Below are 17758 nucleotides of genomic sequence, written 5' to 3'. Positions count from 1 at the left end.
TATGGTAGAACTCTCCGCCAGGTGGATTCTGGACCTACTCCTTCTACCTCATTTGCGTCTACATCAGGTAATGCCACAGCCTTCCATGTGTCATCTCATACTACTGATTCACCCTGGATTATTGACTCCGGAGCCTCAAATCACATGACTGGTAAGTCAAATTTGTTTCAGACATATAACCTTCTCTCTGGGAGAGATAAGGTAAGATTGGCTGATGGTTCTTTTTCTACCATAGCTAGCCGAGGCACCATATCTCTCCCACTTGGCCTTACTCTTCCTAATGTCCTGCATGTTCTGAAATTACCTATTAATTTGTTGTCCATTAGTAGTATTACTCACTCTTTGAACTGCTCAGTCACCTTTTTTCTATCTTCGTGTGTGTTTCAGGATTTGACCTCGGGAAAGACGATTGGTAGAGAAAGCATGGTGGATGGTCTCTACATACTAGAGAATAATGTTGGTCTAGTGGCAACTGAGTCCACAAGTTCGTCGAGTGAGAGTCAAGCCTATTTATGGCATAGTCGTTTAGGTCATCTTTCTTTTGAGTCGTTAAAAGTTATGTTCCCAAAGTTGTTTGAGTCCTTGTCAGTGAGTCAGTTACAGTGTCAAACTTGTCAGTTGAGTAAGCATTGTAGAAGTTCTTTCCCTTTAAGAAATAAAAGATTTAAATTTCCATTTCATATTGTTTATTCTGATGTTTGGGGCCCTGTTACTCTACCTACTACGGCTAGCTATAAGTATTTTGTTACTTTGATTAATGATTATTCTCGATACACTTGGGTTTACCCTATGCGATCTCGAGATGAAGTGCCACAGATTGTGAAAGAATTTCAACGCATGGTACTCACTCAGTTCCAAACGGAAATTCATATTTTCCAGTCGGACAATGCAAAGGAATATTTCCATAGTGATCTCATGAAGTTCTTTGCTTCGAGTGGGTCACTTCAACAAAGCTCTTGTGCCAGGACTCCCCAACAAAATGGTGTGGCTGAAAGAAAAAACCGTCACCTTCTCGAAGTTGCTCGTGGCTTGCTGATTCATATGAATGTGCCAAAATAGTTCTGGATGGATGCAGTATTGTGTGCGACATATATCATCAATCGCATGCCCTCTCGGCAACTAGAGTATAAAACCCCACATCAGCTCTTGTTCCCTACAGCCCCGCTGTCCACCATTCCGATGCGTGTTTTTGGGTGTCGTTGTTTTGTCCACAACCTGTCACCTACTCGTGGTAAACTTGACCCTCGAGCTATTCCTTGTGTTTTTCTTGGTTACCCTTCATCTCAAAAGGGGTATCGTTTCTATGATCCCATTGCCCGCAAGTACTATGTTTCCATTGATGCCTCATTCTTTGAGAGTCAACTGTTCTTCTCGGTTTCTCCTCAGGGGGAGAGTAGGGTTGAGGAGAAACAGGCGACGACTCAGATTCAACTACCTCCTTTACCCGATCCTCCTCCATTCCCGGTTTTTCATCGTCGCTATAAGAGCCAACAGAGTTCAAAAGCCATGGACCCGGACACTATGCAACCAACATCATCGGATTTACCCGAGGCAGATCCGTCTCATCAGCCAGGTACACTTGCTCCCATTGCTCCTTTAAATGTTGATTCACCTGTCCCCAATGATCTTAATATTCCTATTGCTAAGAGAAAGGGTGTTAGATCTTGTACCACTAATCATCTTATCTCTAACTTTGTGTCCTATGAGCATGTTTCACCTTCGTACCGTGCCTTTCTCTCCTCTGTGGATAGTGTCCCCATCCCTAAGACCGTGGTAGAAGCCTTGTCAAAACCTGAATGCACAGATGAAATGCAGGAAAAAATTGATGCCTTACACAAAAATGGTACGTGGGAGTTGGTTCCTGAGGGGAAGGAACCAGTGGGGTGCAAGTGGGTGTCCCCATCTTCCTGAGGGGAAGGAAACAGTGGGGTGTTCACAGTGGAACTGTTGAAAGGTACAAAGCTAGATTGGTAGCAAGAGGCTTTACACAGGTATATGGAGTGGACTATGCAGAGACTTTTGCTCCAGTAGTGAAGATGAACTCTATCCGGATTCTCCTTTCCTTGGCAGAAAATCTTGACTGGGATCTTCACCAATTGGACATCAAGAATGCCTTCTTGAATGGTGACTTGGAAGAGGAGGTGTACATGACCCAACCCCTAGGGTTCTGTGCCCAAGGCAATGAACAAAAGGTGTGCAGGTTAAAAAAGTCCCTATATGGGTTGAAACAATCACCTCGGGCTTGGTTTAGTAAGTTCCATTTAGTAATCCAATAGATGGGATTCAAACAATGCTAGTCAGACCATACCTTGTTTGTAAAAAGAGGTGAAGGTAAAATTGCAACTCTTATTGTGTATGTGGATGACTTAGTGATCACAGGAGATTGGGAGGCTGAAATCCAGAGACAAAAAATTCTTAGCCACTAAATTTGAGGTGAAGGATCTAGGCCCCTTACGATACTTTCTTGGAATTGAAGTTGCCCGCTCTCACAAGGGCATCTTTATTTCCCAACGGAAGTATGTACTAGATCTACTAGAAGATACAGACAAGTTGGGGGTAAAACCATCTGATTCACCTATTGAACCTAATCACCATCTGAGAGACAGTAAGGGAGAGTTTTTGAAAGATGTAAAGATGTTCCAAAGACTCGTGGGGAGACTTCTGTATTTGTCTATGACTGGGCCTGATATTGCCTATGCGGTGGGTGTCCTTAGTCAATTCATGCACAGCCCGAGGACAACTCACTTTGAGGCTGCATAGAGAATCTTGAGATATCTCAAGAAGTTTCCTGGAACTGGTTTGTTGTTCCAGAAACACAGTCACTTAAAAGTGGAAGTATATACTGATGCAGATTGGGCAGGAGTAGTCAATGATCAAAAGTCTACCAGTGGTTATTGTGCCTTTGTAGGAGGAAACCTTGTCACATGGAGAAGCAAAAAACTAAGTGTGGTGGCTAGATCCAATGCTGAAGCAGAGTATAGAGCGATGGCTCATGGGGTTGCAGAAATCATGTGGATAAGAAATCTGTTAGGTGAACTGGGTTTCGCAGTAAGCAATACTACGTCACTCTACTGTGACAATAAAGCTGCCATCAATATTGCTGCTAATCCAGCTCTGCATGATAAGACGAAACACATTGAAGTGGACAAGCATTTTATCAAAGAGAAACTTGAAAGTGGAGAAGTGTGCACACCATATGTCAGCTCGGAAGAGCAACTTGCAGATATCTTCACCAAAGGTCTTCATCATGTGCGGCACAAAGATTTGTGTGACAAGTTGGGCATGATTGGCATCTATGCTCCAACTTGAGGGGGAGTGTTGGAATAATGTTAAAATAACTTAGTTGCAGATGTTAGGGCCTGTTTGGCTAATTAAAGTGTTTTTCTATTTCGTTTTTTTATTTCTGTTATGTCTGTTATTGTACTCAAGGGCACAAGGGTCTTTTCCCTTGTTATTTTTGTCACCCTATATATAGTAAAATAAACACTGGCGCCGCCAGTACTGTTATATTGCAAACCTTCTCTCTTCTCTCCTCTCTTCTCTTCTCTTCTTCTTCTCTTCTCTTCTCTCCTCTTCCACTTATCTCTGGCCGGCTACACTGTCAAGAGATGTCTTTTGTCTCACAATCATTGTTCCTTCACAATGGTTCAAACCTAAATTTACTTGATCCAATAACACAAAAGCATGTTCGCTTTAACATATCCCATAGCAAGGAAAGGAGCATAGATAGACAGTAGGTAAGGAAGATTGGGTTGTAATATAATTAATAAAATTTGAAGCTACCTACCAAAAAATAATGGAACAAGGGAGATTAAAGGTAAAAGAAAATAGACACAATAGATAGGGACAACGATCAAAAGATACATATAGATGTGGTTCTTAAAGTGAACAAAAAGATGAGATTCAGAAAGGTAATTGATAGAGAGGTGAAATAGGAAAGGCATTGGGTGTATTTTACATAGGGGGAGAAGCAGCTGCAAAAAGAGTTTTTGAGAAACTTTAGGGAAAGAGGAAGGAAATAATTGAGGAAAAACAGGGCAATTTCTAATTGTGAAGAAATGGAGGGAGGGAAAAGAGAGAGTTAGAGAAGTATAATATACAAAGGGAAGCCATGATGGGATTAGAAGGCTATCAGGTTATAGCAGAGGTGGGTCATTCTGAGGTGGGGATGAGGGTGGGAGGACAGAGGGAAGAAAAGGAGATATGCAACAACTAATGGGGTATGGAAGTAGAAGGTGGGACTGTGGAATGTGTCATAGAAGGTAAGAAGGGGAGTTTAAGCTTAAGTTTACACAGGAAAGTAAATGTTGGTGGGGCTTCTGTACTAGAGACATGATTGAATACTGATGAGTTCTAAGAAAATTCTTTTGAGAAACAAAAGAAGTTACGGCTCATTTGGTTCACAGGAATAGGTGGGCCATTCCGATTCCAACTGTTTGGTTCGGTGGCCATTCCCTCCCCCTCCCTTGGGAATGAAATCCCATTCCAGCTGATTCCAATTCCTGTCTGAACCAAACAGACTATGGGAATAGACCATTCCGATTCCGACTATGAGCCAAACGGACCCTTAGATGTGGCAATTGGCATGTTAATTAGGTAGATGGTTGTTATGATCTGATGTTATTGACATTGAGCTCTATGTTTGTCATGTCATTAGTATAATAGGGAATTTTGGTTAGGGGAGGAATGGTTTAATTCTTTTTTCTCTCCCTCAGTGATTCCTTATCACCTACCTTTCTATCTTCTTTTTATTTAATAAAAAATTCCTTTATTATTAAAATAGTTACTACCTTCAAACTCCTGGTTGTCTCCACCAAGAATTTCTCTCTTTTCCTGATTTCAGACTCCTGGCAGTTGAACTACTACTTCTCCTTTTCCCAAAACGGAATATAAAGCATTTGGATCCTAAACCAAAAGATAAAAGGTACCCTTTGTGTCTCCTATCCAAGAGTTGCACCACAAATAGTTTTGAAGGGACCCAGACCCTCCTATTAAGGATCATTCACCCTGCGACATCTATCAACCAAGTACCTTTTCTCCACCTCACTTCCCAGATACTCATTATCATCATGGGATTCATCTTCAGACTTCTCTAATGTCAGTAAAGCTCTGTATTTTAATAATAAAGGGTAAATTTATTGCAGAAACACAAACAAGCCAATAGAGTACAACCAAGGTTCAAAATATTGATACACCCCGATATGCCGGAAGGGGTTTATCTTTGATACCTTGTACTTCTTTTTTATTTTTTTTTCAAAATTTTACAAGACAGTCATTTTTGTGATATTTAATCAATAACAAAGGAGTTTCTAAAAATACCTTGAAATAGGTGTATCATTGAGCAAAAGATACGATACAATATACCCAATATGGGACATATCATATCGAAATTTTGAACCTTGAGTGCAACAAGAACCCAGGCAATAGTGAAACTCCTCCTAGGGTTGGGAGTTTTTGGGAAACTCCCAAGACTTGTTTATCCCCACTAGTGATCTACTTCAAAGAAAGAGACCAAAGACTTGCTTATCTCCACATTGGTGCATTCTCTGCAATGCTGATGGGGAGACTGGTTATCACCTTTTAGTTACTTGTCATTTTGCTAAAACTATTTGGAATGGGTTTTATACCCTTTTTGGGTGTAGGTGGAATCCCCAATTGAATGTGCAAAGTTTTTCTTCCTCCTTCTTCAGGTGGCATTTGAAAAGAGTTAGGATTATGTGGAATCCCCTTTTTGGATGACTTGCTGAGAAAGTGGAAGAGATTGCTAGCTCTGCCCAGGTTAGAACGGGTCTAAGTCCTTCCTGGATCCCTCCCCCCACTGGGTTTATAAAGCTGAACTTTGCTGGCAGTAGTAGAAGGAACCCAGGGCAATCTGGCATTGGAGAAGTGATGAGGGATGAGAAAGGGATTATCATAGCCATGTTCTCAGGCCCAATTGGTGTAGGTGATTCCCTCGGAGCTGAGATTCTTACAGCACTGGAAGGAGTCCAAAGAGCTAAAGAAATGAATGTACGGAGGCTTGAATTTGAAGGTGATTTGGAGGTGGTAGTAGGGTGGCTGAAAGAAGATAAGACTGGGCTGTGGAGATACAGCAATGAAAAGAAAATTTTCAAGTGGCTGGCTAAGGACATGGAAGTAAAGTGCAGTTGGGTGAAGAGAACTGCTAACTCATCTGCTGATGAGTTAGCCAAGCAAGGGGTGACGAGGGAATCTTTGTTCTGGGCTCAATTGTAATTCTGTTTTCTCTTCTTTTGAGGGGCTCTAACCTCTGCTTGGGGAGTTAAGATAGTTTATCTCCCCCTCTTTGTACTTATTTTTTCTAATTGGTTAATGAAAGTTCTTGTTATTGATCAAAATAAAAAAAGGAGTCCATATCTCCTGAAAGCAAAAACTCTGCACACATAGCATCCAGCTGTGCACATTGGGAACATCTGCTGTACATGTATATTGAATTCATGGGGAGACATTCCCAATGTGCAGATGCATTCCCATGCTTGCAGAGTGCGTGCAGAGTTTTTGCTTGCAGGGAATCCTATCGCCCATAACAGTAGTCATTAGATCCTTTATCTTTGAAATGCTCATCACTATTCTTCTCCCCAGAGTTCTCACCATCAATGATCACCTCTAACCACTGATCCAACTACAGAAAGGTATCCCTTTATTGCAGTTACTCTTCAACTCCCACCACAATTTGAAGAGCCTCTGAATTCCAGATCTAAAACCAACAGAATTGCCCCCCAAATTCCAACCATATCTCCCAATGCTTCACCTATAACCTCAAAAGTTGTTCTTACTGTTAAAAGAATAGGAGAAAAAAAGAAAGAAGTACAAAATACAATCATCAAAGCACCTTTTAGAAGGTCCATTTTATAGTAAAGCAAACAATATATTAGAGGAAAAAACAATTTACAAGAAAATAAGGTAGATAACCCACCTCCTCCGAACACCAGGAGGTGTCTCTTATATGGAGACTGGCACGAAGATTAAAAAACATATTAAAAAAAACTTAATACAAACCCATTAGCTCCAAACTAAATCAGAATTCTCCTCCAAGGGATGATTTACCAATATCCTCAAATTCTGTGTTACCAGAATCCAAACCTCAGACCTTAGTTAGTTTAACTCAGAACTTAAGCACATTGCCTTCTGCCTTTTTATTCTCTTTTTTTATCAGTATGCCAGAGACACAGGAGATAGAACCCTTGTTTTCTTCTTCAAGGATCCTTCAGTTTCTCTCTAGCAAAACACCTTGACAGACCACAAATAGGACTATGTTCCCAAAAAGATCTTTGTATTGTTGCCACCAACAGCTCTATGCCACAACATAAAAAACCCCACAAGGAAAGGGTCATTACAAAACCTTTCAACATCATATGGCAAGAAAAGTTGTGGCATATCAATATAGCGAAAAAAAATACAAAATCTCAAAAGATCCATCCTAAGAGAGTTTTCCACTATATACCTAACTCCTACAAAGACCTCCCCTGGCCAAACTTATATCAAGTAGAATGCATAAACTCTCTCTATCAACCTTTCCCTTCATTTTCATTTTGTCTTTTGTTTTTATCAATAACAGTAAATTTTATTAGGACTATGAAACTTTAATTACAAGGGGGGGAGGTAAACTGTCTTAACTCCCCCACCAGCAAATTACAAAGGAAACAATATTAGAAATGAGCCCAAAACAAATAACCCCAATTCACCCCTTGCTTGGCTAACCCATTGGCCAGTGAGTTAGCAGTTCTCTTTACCCAACTGTATTTCACCTCAATGTCCCTAGTCAGCCATTTAAATCTTTTCCTTTCATTTCTGTAGTCTTCCTTTATCCATCTCACCACCACCTCCGAGTCACCTTAACGAACCAACCTTCTAATGTTCAACTCTCTTGCTCTTTGGGCACCTTCCAGACCCACAAACATCTCAGCCCTAAGAGAATCTCCGTCCCCGATAGGGCCTGAGAACATGACTAGAATAAGCCCTTCCTCGTTCCTGAACACACACACCCCTATACCAGATAGCCCTGGGTTCCTTAAGCTTCTGCCATCAAAATTCAGTTTTATGAAACCAGAAGGGGGAAAGGTCCAAGAGGGACTAGAAACCCTTTAGGCCTGGGTAGAGTTTGCTATCTCTTTCCAATTTCTCAACAAGTCATCCATGGAGAAACCTGTGAATAGGTCCAGGGATTTCAGCCAATGTACCACCCTTAAGTGTATAAATTCTATTAAACTCTCAATGATTCTCTCCTTTTCTGAGAAAATATGTGAATTTTTTTCTTCCCATAAAGACCAACAAACTGCTGCCCTAATACATCTCCACATAAACCTCCCTCTTTACATTGGCACATTGGCCAGCTAAAGTAAGAAGGAGCGAATAGGCTTTGTGCATTCAAGGGGTGGGGGTGGGGGGATCCAACTACACCCAAAAAGGGAAAATACCCACTCTCAAATAGTTCTAGCAAACAGGCAAGAAATCAGTAGGCGGTCCCCATCAACTTTGCAGAGATTACACTTATGTAGGGATAAACAAGTATTGGGTCTCTTTCTTTGAAGCAGGCCACTTGTGTTAATTCTTTCCAGGAATGTCTCCCAACAAAAACTACCAACCCGAGGAGGGGAATGGGCGTGCTCCAAACATCTTTAACATGGAATGACAGACCACTAGAAGTAGGAGGCTGACATAAGGTTTCAAAGAAAGAGGCACAAGAGAAGGTACTAGAGGAGGACGAGGTCCAAATTTTGATGTCTTCCTTAGTGGGATCCAAGAATACATTTTCAAGAATGGTTAACAAATTCAAAGTACATCTGTGATTTGTGTCCCTAATGACCCTTCTCAGGCCCAAGTTCCACCCAAACCCAAAAGATGAGTCTGAAGGCACAAGGAAAGAAGAGATCGGTTCATTCTTCAGATCAAACAGGGCATACAAAGAGGGAAACTGGTCCATCAAGGGGGAATCCCCCACCCAACTTTGCTCCCAAAACTTTTATAAGGTTACCTGAATTCAAACCATACTTAATCCAAGGGGAGAATACTGGAAGAAGATCATGGATGGCTTTCCATGGAGAAGAACCTATAGTCCTTGCCAGAATTCCAAGATCCTAACCATTGTCCTCTAACCCATGAATGCTAGCCACTATCTTTGTCCACAATTTTTCCTTTTTCCAATGGAAACCTCCATAGCCACTTCCCCAATAAAGCCATATTTCTCTTCCTGATATTCCCAATCCCAAGACCACCTAGCTTCTTACACCTAGTTACCACCTCCCAACCTATCCTATGGTCCCTCTTCTCCTCTCTTGGTTCCCACAAAAAGTCTTGGTTTATTTCTAACCAATGTTTAGAGGCGTATGGAAGCGCACCTCCAGCGAGGCGCCCCCAAAACGCCCTGAGGCATATGCCAGAGGCGCTGACACCTATAAGGCATATACCTCAGGTGCAAGAGGTGTATGCCTCATACACTTTTTTCATGAAGCATGCTAGAGGCGTATGCCTCATGCGCCTCATGTGAAAAGACGAAAAAAGAAAGAAAAAAAGGAAAAAATGCAACTAGTGCTATGCATCTTCATTCTTCTTAATATAAAAGATTTTTATTAATGATAAAGAAAAATGAGATCCTCCTTCCTCTTCTTCCTCCTCATCCCCCCTCCTCTTAAGGAGGTTTACGCCTCCTTGTGTTCGGGAGGCTTACGCCTCATACGTTCTGAACTACGATTCACACCTCTAGGTAGTGGAATAACTCAAGTCACGCCTCCGCATTTTAAAACATTGTTTCTAACATATGAAATTGGCTCATATCAGTTCATCATATACTTGGTTGATTCTATTGCCAAACATGTTTACAAAAAAACTTGAAATATTAAGGATTGAATTAACACCACCTAACCAACAAACCCTTCCAACTGAAATGTGCTGTTAGAACTTACAACTTAGACGGCATGAATATAAGAGTAGTCATATACTTTTAGTTTTCTATTATTATGTTTAGATTCTGTCCCTAATTAATAAGGGAAGAACAGTAAATGTAATTGAGTTTGAGTTATCTATATAAGGCAGCCAACTGGAAGAGATCAGTTAATCTTTTTCCCATCAGACCAGCTTCTTTCTATTCTTCTTTCTTTCTCTTCTCTTTTTTTTTTTTTTGAAGATTCTCTGCTTCCTTCTCTTCTCCTTTCTCAGCAGGTCTAATATGAAAACATGGCATCAAAGCCATTTTAGAGTCTGCACTCACATCAGATCCACGAGTGCCCCTTTCTTATCTAACATTGGTCAAGTCACCATTTGTAACAGTGGTGTGCTGTCTATGGTGATCAGTTGTTGGTGCTAAATGGTAATTCTATGCAAACAGGGGTGCTGTTTCTCAGATTAATGTTTTTTGGATGGTGAGTATGACATATAACAAGTGAGGTGTTCAAGTAAGCTGCTGATTTGTGAAGTTGCTTCTCCTTATACAATCTGTCCAGCACTGTGGTAAGGCATACTGGTTGTGGTGAAGTATGTTGGTTGGGTAGTTGTGATCAAGCCTGGCTGTTAGGAGGCTAATGTGTGTAGTGTGTTAAAGAAGGAAGCAAAGGCATCCTGAAGAAGTGGAAGTGATAGATTCAAACCAAATCTGCTTATATCTCAGGGCTATTTTCCAGTGTAGATTACATCTATAAAGCAGAATAGTGAAAACTATGCCCCTTAGGAAAGGTCTGTAGAGGCGTTTTTAACAGCTAAGAGAATCTATTTTAAGGATCATAAACCCATAGCTAGGTTAAGTGGTTAAAGTGATTAAGTGCAGGAGAATGCTCAAAGCGTGGCATGATTGTGGAACAGCATGGAACCAAAAAATATGTCAATTTCATGTTCCTTGATAGAGCCAAGGAGATTTATATTCAGGTCAAGACAACATTACAAGGTATATCAAATATTCCAGGAGTATTTTACATTACAGCAAGGTGACCTGAGCACTGAGGAGTACCATGCTAATTTGAGAAATCTTAGAATGTTAATGTACCAACAATTGACTCTTGATGTGATGATACAACAGCAAAGGAAGAATTTTTTATGTAGCAATGAGTTCTTTCCAGGTTGAGGACCGGTTTGTGCCTAAATTCTTGGTAGTACAGATTAACCAACTTGGCAAAGGTGTTCGAACCAGGTGAGAGTAAAATACATCTGTAACAAGTTAGGATAACATGATATACTCACCAGCTTGAAGGGAGTGTTAGACAGATGAGTATAAGGATAGTAATGTAATTTTTAGTTTTCTATTATTATTTTTAGGTTCTGTCCCATACTCAATAAGGGCAGAACATTCTGTAGTTTATGTGATCTACACAAAGCAACCAACTGGGAGAGATTGGTTAATCTTTTTTTCTCATTGGATCTGTTTATTTCTATTAGTCTTTCTTTCACTCCTTTCCTTTCTCCTTCCTCAACAGGTCTAATACCAGAACATTTGTGCTTGTCAGGACCTTCCCATTGTTACAAGTCTACAAGTATGCAATAAAGTTGTGCTACACCAACATCTGTTATCAAAGTTCATATACATAATTTTATCAAAAAAAAAAAAAGAAAGAAAGTTCATATGACACAATCAATAAATGTGCACATCCATCCATCAAGTCACCAATCATCTATACATGTTTACCATAAATCAAACTACATTCGTTCATTTTCTTCTTATCAGTAAACTATAAAACTATACCATTCATGTCAAAATCTTATTTTTACAGAAACAAGAATTTCATTAATAATTAGAAGCGGAATCGAAAGAAGAAAAAACTCTCTCATTATGTATGTATAAAATATCAACTCCAGTAACCACTCAATTTAATGCACGTTTCAGTTTGTAACCAACAAACAGAAAAAGAAACCAATAAATACATGGACTAATAAAATAGGAGAACTTCCCATCTTTTTCATTGTGTAATTTGATTTAATAAAATTCTAAAAAACTACCTCGCCAGAAGAAGCCATGAATGTCATCAAGCAAGATATAGATCCCTTATGACCTCCCATGTACCTTCTAACAAGCTGTAAAAACAAATTTCAGCACATGTTAACTTAAAAATGGTAAAGAAAATGACAGCTCAAAACCAACATGGAACCCCTCCAAACCTTCCATGTTATCATTGAAAGAACTCTAATTACACCATCTGATCCACCAAAAGCAACAAGAGGGCCATCACCACCTGCTGATCTAGAGAGGAACTCCATACTGAAAAAGCGAAAAGAGATTTTGAATCAGTTAGGCATTGCTATAAACTAACAAAGATATCAGGGATTGGTAGAGAGGAACTCCATACTGAAAAAGCGAAAAGAGATTTTGAATCAGTTAGGCATTGCTATAAACTAACAAAGATATCAGGGATTTAAAATCCTATAAATCCACAATACTCAGAAAACTAGGTGGAGTCATTTAATTATTCCTTTCTTCTTATGAATGGCAGAAGAAATTCTTTCAAGAAAAGGAGTATGATAAATACAAAGGGAACTTTATGATTAAATTTCAGCATCAATCTAGCATCACTTCACAAGTAGTCATAGTTGTTAAGATACTCTGTGCTAGGTCGAGGCTGAGCAACAGAAGAGTGCCTGGGCAACCCGGGAGTCACCTAGGTGATATATTTTTCATATAAAAACTGTGTGCTTTTAGTTTGTTTACCTATTCTCTTATGAATTTAGTCAGTTCCCTTAGTTGGCATAGCAGCTAGAAAACATCAGAAATTATATAACATAAAAGAAACTAACAATAACAGGCAGCTTGATAACAGCTGAGTTGGCTGAACTGAAGGACTTATTGCTTTGTCTTTCTTTTTGCTTGACTGGCAACAGAAAAACCAGTTTTTAGAAGCGCAAGGGCCATTTTGTGCCCGAGGCTCAAGGCGAGGCACATGCCTTTTTGAAGAAAGGTGCAAAAATGCAAAAAAAAATCAAAAAAATGCAAAATAGTAAAAATATTAAACACATTATTAATTAAAAATATAAATTTTAATTTTAAAATAAATGCTTTAAAAATCTATTATCTCAAATTAAAATACATAAACATAACATGTAAAACATATCATATAAAACATACTCGAGCATGTAAACTCTTAATCTCATTATTTTTTTTCCCAATTGCATTACTTCAAATAGCTAATGTGATGCTAAACATTATGCATTCCTGATTCTACAAGCCGCCTTGTACCAAGCCCCTCAAGGCAAGCCCAAATAAGTCCATATCAGCATCTTAAATTCTTAATCCCTATAAAAAAGGTTTTATAACTTTAAGTGTCTTTTCAAAAGACGCATGCCTGGGCTGAAGCGCAAAGCACACCAGGCATGCGCCTTTTAATAATGTTGCTCTTGGGACCTAAGTGAGGCACATACCCTAAAATGCATCTCACCTGTGCACCTAGGTGTGCCTTTTTAATCACTGCAAAAAAACAGAGTTCATTAATTAAAAAAGAAACAAGTACTTGTTTCTTATGTTTTGTCTTTGTAGTGAATAAGTCATTAACTCATTAAGTAGATTTTGACCTCCTTAATGACTTGATGGGATTGTATAAGAAAGAGAAAATATGAATGAGAAAAGCTCCTATTCTAGTGACAAATAAAATAACGTGCAGATGTTTTAATCACAGAGGAAAGAAAAAATGAAAGGGCAGAGCCCTTAAGTCACAATAAGAAAGACAAAGAAATGCAATTACTAAGGATTTTTAGAGAAGAACAATAAGGTCATTCTAAGATAGTGGTAGGCTGGATGATATAAAATTGTAAAGGATTATAGCAGTATAGGAACCACATGAGAGAGATTAGACAGACAGCAAAGGACCTAAAATCTATTTTCTGCTTGGTTCAAAAAGTCATCCGATGGGATGAGGTTGATCTAAATAATTTGCTTAGAGGTTGGAGAGTTGGTATGAGGTTGTTGTCACCCACTTACAATTTGCAAACGATATAATCATCTTTTGTGAGGACTGCAATGAATCTAGTGCGAGGAACTTAAAACATCTAGTTGATGGTTTTCAAAGGGTATCAATGTTAAAGTGAATTGAGAGAAGAGTTTGTGACAAGAATTAATGTGGGAGAAGAAGATATTCAGGTGGTGGCAGAAATACTAGGTTGTAAGGTTAGGAGTTGGCCCCTAGAGTATCTTGGTATGCCTTTGGGGGGTAACCCAAGGTCTGAGTTTTTGGAAACTGGTAAGTTGTGAAACACACCTGCAATAATTCAGAAAATATAGAAAAAGAAAAGAAAAGGAAGAAGAAAGAAAGGTTTCAATAGAGGTTTGTGGAAGAAGAAGAGAAGGAAAAAGAGAAAAGAAGAGTTTGATCCTTTCTCTCTACCCCCCAAGATGTCTTTTATTCCCGGGATGCCCTTAATGGGGCGGCCAGCACTAAAGAAAAAATAAAAACAAAACAAATGAGGTCCATAACTAAGGCCCATAACTTAAAGAACATGAACTCAAAAGAAATAGAGACACTAAGGCCCATTCAGCCCATTCTCACTACACTGCCCCTCAAGTTGAGCATAGATGTCAATCATGCCCAACTTTCTTACATAATGTTGAAGCTTTGTTTCGGAACTCCCTTAGTAAGAAAATCTACTAGCTGCTCTTTTGATGTAATAAAACGAAGGCACCTCTCCTAAAGCCACTCTCTCCCGTATAAAGCGTCTATCTACCTCAATGTGCTTAGTTTTATCATGCTGAACCGGGTGAGCAATGCCAATAGCAGCCTAGTTATCACAATATAACATAAATGGCTTGTCACATGAGACACCCATCTCATCAAGGAGAGATCTAAGCCATAACAACTCAAAAACCCCATGGGCCATAGACCTATACTCTGGCCTTAACTAAAGATCTAGCAACCACTGACTACCATAGCACAATAGGCTGATGTGGACCTCCTATCATCAACACTACCCACCCAATCAGCATCTGCATATACTTCTACCTTCATGTGGCCATGTTTAGCAAATAGAATACCCTTCCCGGGAGTTCCTTTAAGATGGAACAGTACCCTTTCTGCAACAGCTATATGTGTGTCATTGGGAGCATGCATGAACCGGTTGATTACACTCACAACATATGAAATGTTTGGACGAGTCATACATAGATAAAGAAGTTTCCCCAATAATCTCTGAAACACTCCCCTGTTAGCTAAAACTTCTCCATCATTAGCTATGAGTTTATGATTCATGTCAATAGGGGTGGAGGTAGTTTAGCACCAAGTTTTCAAGTCTCGATAAGAAGATCCAGTACATACTTCCGCTGAGAAACAAAGATACCTTCTTTGGACTTAGCAACCTTATCACCAAGAAAATACCGCAACTCCCCTAAGTCTTTAATCTCAAATTCAGAATTGAGGAACCTCCAATAACAACAATATCATCCACATAAACGGCAAGAAATGTAAACGAACTGAACAAGAGCAGCCCTAAACATGTCAAACCAAGCACATGGAGGTTTCAGAATGGAGAAGTAGATGGCTAAGGGCTTCTCCCCCTATCTTAGATTATTCACATCATTCTTCAATTTGTAGGCCTAGGCAACATTCAGCTTTTGGGAATAGGTCTCCATGATACTATCACACAGTTCCTTTGCAATTTTCATCCACAGATAGTGCTAACTAATATGTGGTTGCATAGAATTCATTAACCAATCCACTATTGTTTAGTTTTCTTGCATCCACCTTTCATAGTTAGGATCATTCTCCGCTGATTTCTTCTTGCTCCCGATAATGTAACCCTCTTTCATAGGTAGGCCCCTAAATGAAGTCCCTATCCATCCTAAGGACTTTAAGCCAATTAGTTTGGTGACAAGTATCTATAAGATAATGGCCAAGGTCCTTTCTTTAAGGATTAAAGAAGCCCTCCCTTCCATCATCAATCAAGCCCAAGGGGCCTTCATTTGAGGATGTCACATAATTGATCAGATCTTGATTGCAAATGAGTGTGTGGAGGAGATGAAGAGATCTAGGAAAAGAGGTTTTGTTTGTAAGCTAGACCTAGAGAGCCTATGATCTAGTGGATTGGCAGTTTCTACTGGAGGTGATAAGTAATTGTGGGTTCAGGGAAAGGTGGTGCAGTTGGATGATGGGTTGTGTCAGTAACTGTCACCTTTCATCTTTTCTTTTTACCTAGTAAATGGAGTGGTTAGGGACTTCTTCCCAGTTGTAGGTGCATTAGGCAAGGGGATCCCCTTTCATCTTTTCTTTTTACCTTGGTAGCTGATGCTTTTAGTTGAATTATCACTAGGGCTGATAGGGAAGAGGTCATAAGGGGTTGGAGAATAGTTAGAAACCAAGTTTCAGTTACCCATCTTCAGTTTGCAGATGACTTAATGATATTTTGTGATGGACGCTTTAGTGAGAAGGTGGGAAACTTAAAGGAGTTGATCAAGGCCTTTGAAGAAATTTCCAATTTGAAAATCAACTTAGAAAAGAGCTGCATAGTAGGGATTAATTTGGAGAATGAGGAGATTGAGGCTATTGCACATTGCCTTGAATGTTCTACTTCCTCTTGGCCTATGTCCTACTTAGGGCTTCCTTTAGGGGCAAACCCTAGGGAGAGTAGGTCCTGGACTCCAGTCATAAAGAAGTTTAAGAGGTTAGCGGTGTGGAAGAAAAATTACATCTTGTTGGGTTTTAAGAAATGAGGCTGGAGAGGTTATCCTTCTCTACTCTGACCCTTTGGGAGTTGGAAATTCTGTTAGGGCAGAATTGTTAGTCGCCATACAAGGATTCCTCACAAAAGAATTGGGTGTGGAGTAGGTGTTGATTGAGGGACTCTAAGATGGTAGTGGGGTGGTTAAATAATTCAGAGCAGGTTGCATCAATTTACAAGAATGAGCTAAAGAAGTATAAATGACTGACAAGAAACATGTCTGTTATAGTACAGTGGATGGGAAGATCAGCAAACGCACTCACTATTACTTTGGCAAAACAAGGGACAAATAGGGAAACACTGCTCTAGGCTAAACTGTAATCTTGTAGTAACACTCATGTACTCCTTGTTATAGTTTTTATAATTTTGCTTTTGGGTTTCTTGTGTTGGAGAGGCGGCATCTCATGCCTATCCAAGGGATTGTATCTTCCTCTTGATCTTAATGAAACGTGATATTATTTATCATAAAATGTAACCCCATCTACTACACACATGTATTTTAATTGACTAAGGCCAAGCTAAATAATTGGTAACAAAGTCTCCATTGGCCCCCCATGTTAAAACCCAAAATCGGTGGGATATTTGGTTTCTCCTTTAGTTTGCCCCATTGAGTGAACAGATGCAAACGAAAATCAAATTAGGGTTTTACTAAGCTAGATTTGCTATTCTAAGCAAAGAACAATTCTTCAACCACCCAAAACTAGGATTTTATAGGACCCAACAAGATGAAAGGAGAGAAACTTCAACTACTCTTACCAGAGGTTCCAGAACTCAATCCAACCCAAGCCGCCCTTAACCAAAGAGTTCCCAATTTGATCCCCAAGCGCCAACTTCAAAGAGTCTCTAGGACTTGTAACAAGTTTTCTCTAGTTATCTAGGGTTTTTGGGAAAAATCTCTAAGAACCTGGCTTGGGATTCAAAAAAGGATGAAAATCTCCAAAAAACCCTCCTAATTGGGCTACTACATAAGCTATTGATTAATCAGCCGACCAGTTCTCCATACACACTATGTATGGGCTAAGAAAGGAGAATGATGTTGAAAATGAGCACCTGCTTTGTACCAAGTTGTGAAACTGACCTGCAAGGAAGAAGAAAGAATGGTTTCAGCATAGGTTTATGGAAG

The 17758-nt window shown here is 39.6% G+C and overlaps 1 protein-coding gene across 1 annotated transcript in view; it reads right to left on the bottom strand.

The window, feature by feature from the left end:
* Positions 1–17758, bottom strand: part of LOC148865508 (Transducin/WD40 repeat-like superfamily protein) — an 87250-nt gene that overhangs the window by 50126 nt on the left and 19366 nt on the right. Inside the window, exons 5-6 of the mRNA XM_088977535.1 lie at positions 12100–12199; positions 11941–12015 (exon numbers count right to left, since the gene is read on the bottom strand). Of these exons, the coding sequence (XP_088833661.1) occupies positions 11941–12015; positions 12100–12199 (175 nt within the window). The remainder of the gene's footprint in view (positions 1–11940; positions 12016–12099; positions 12200–17758) is intronic.

This window comes from Nelumbo lutea, chromosome 3 (assembly GCF_056320005.1).
Source record: "Nelumbo lutea isolate HS-2025 chromosome 3, American lotus-T2T, whole genome shotgun sequence".
NCBI classification, from domain to species: Eukaryota; Viridiplantae; Streptophyta; class Magnoliopsida; order Proteales; family Nelumbonaceae; genus Nelumbo; species Nelumbo lutea.
The sequence above is the reverse complement of the archived record's forward strand: the minus strand, read 5'-3'. Positions and strand labels throughout refer to the sequence as shown.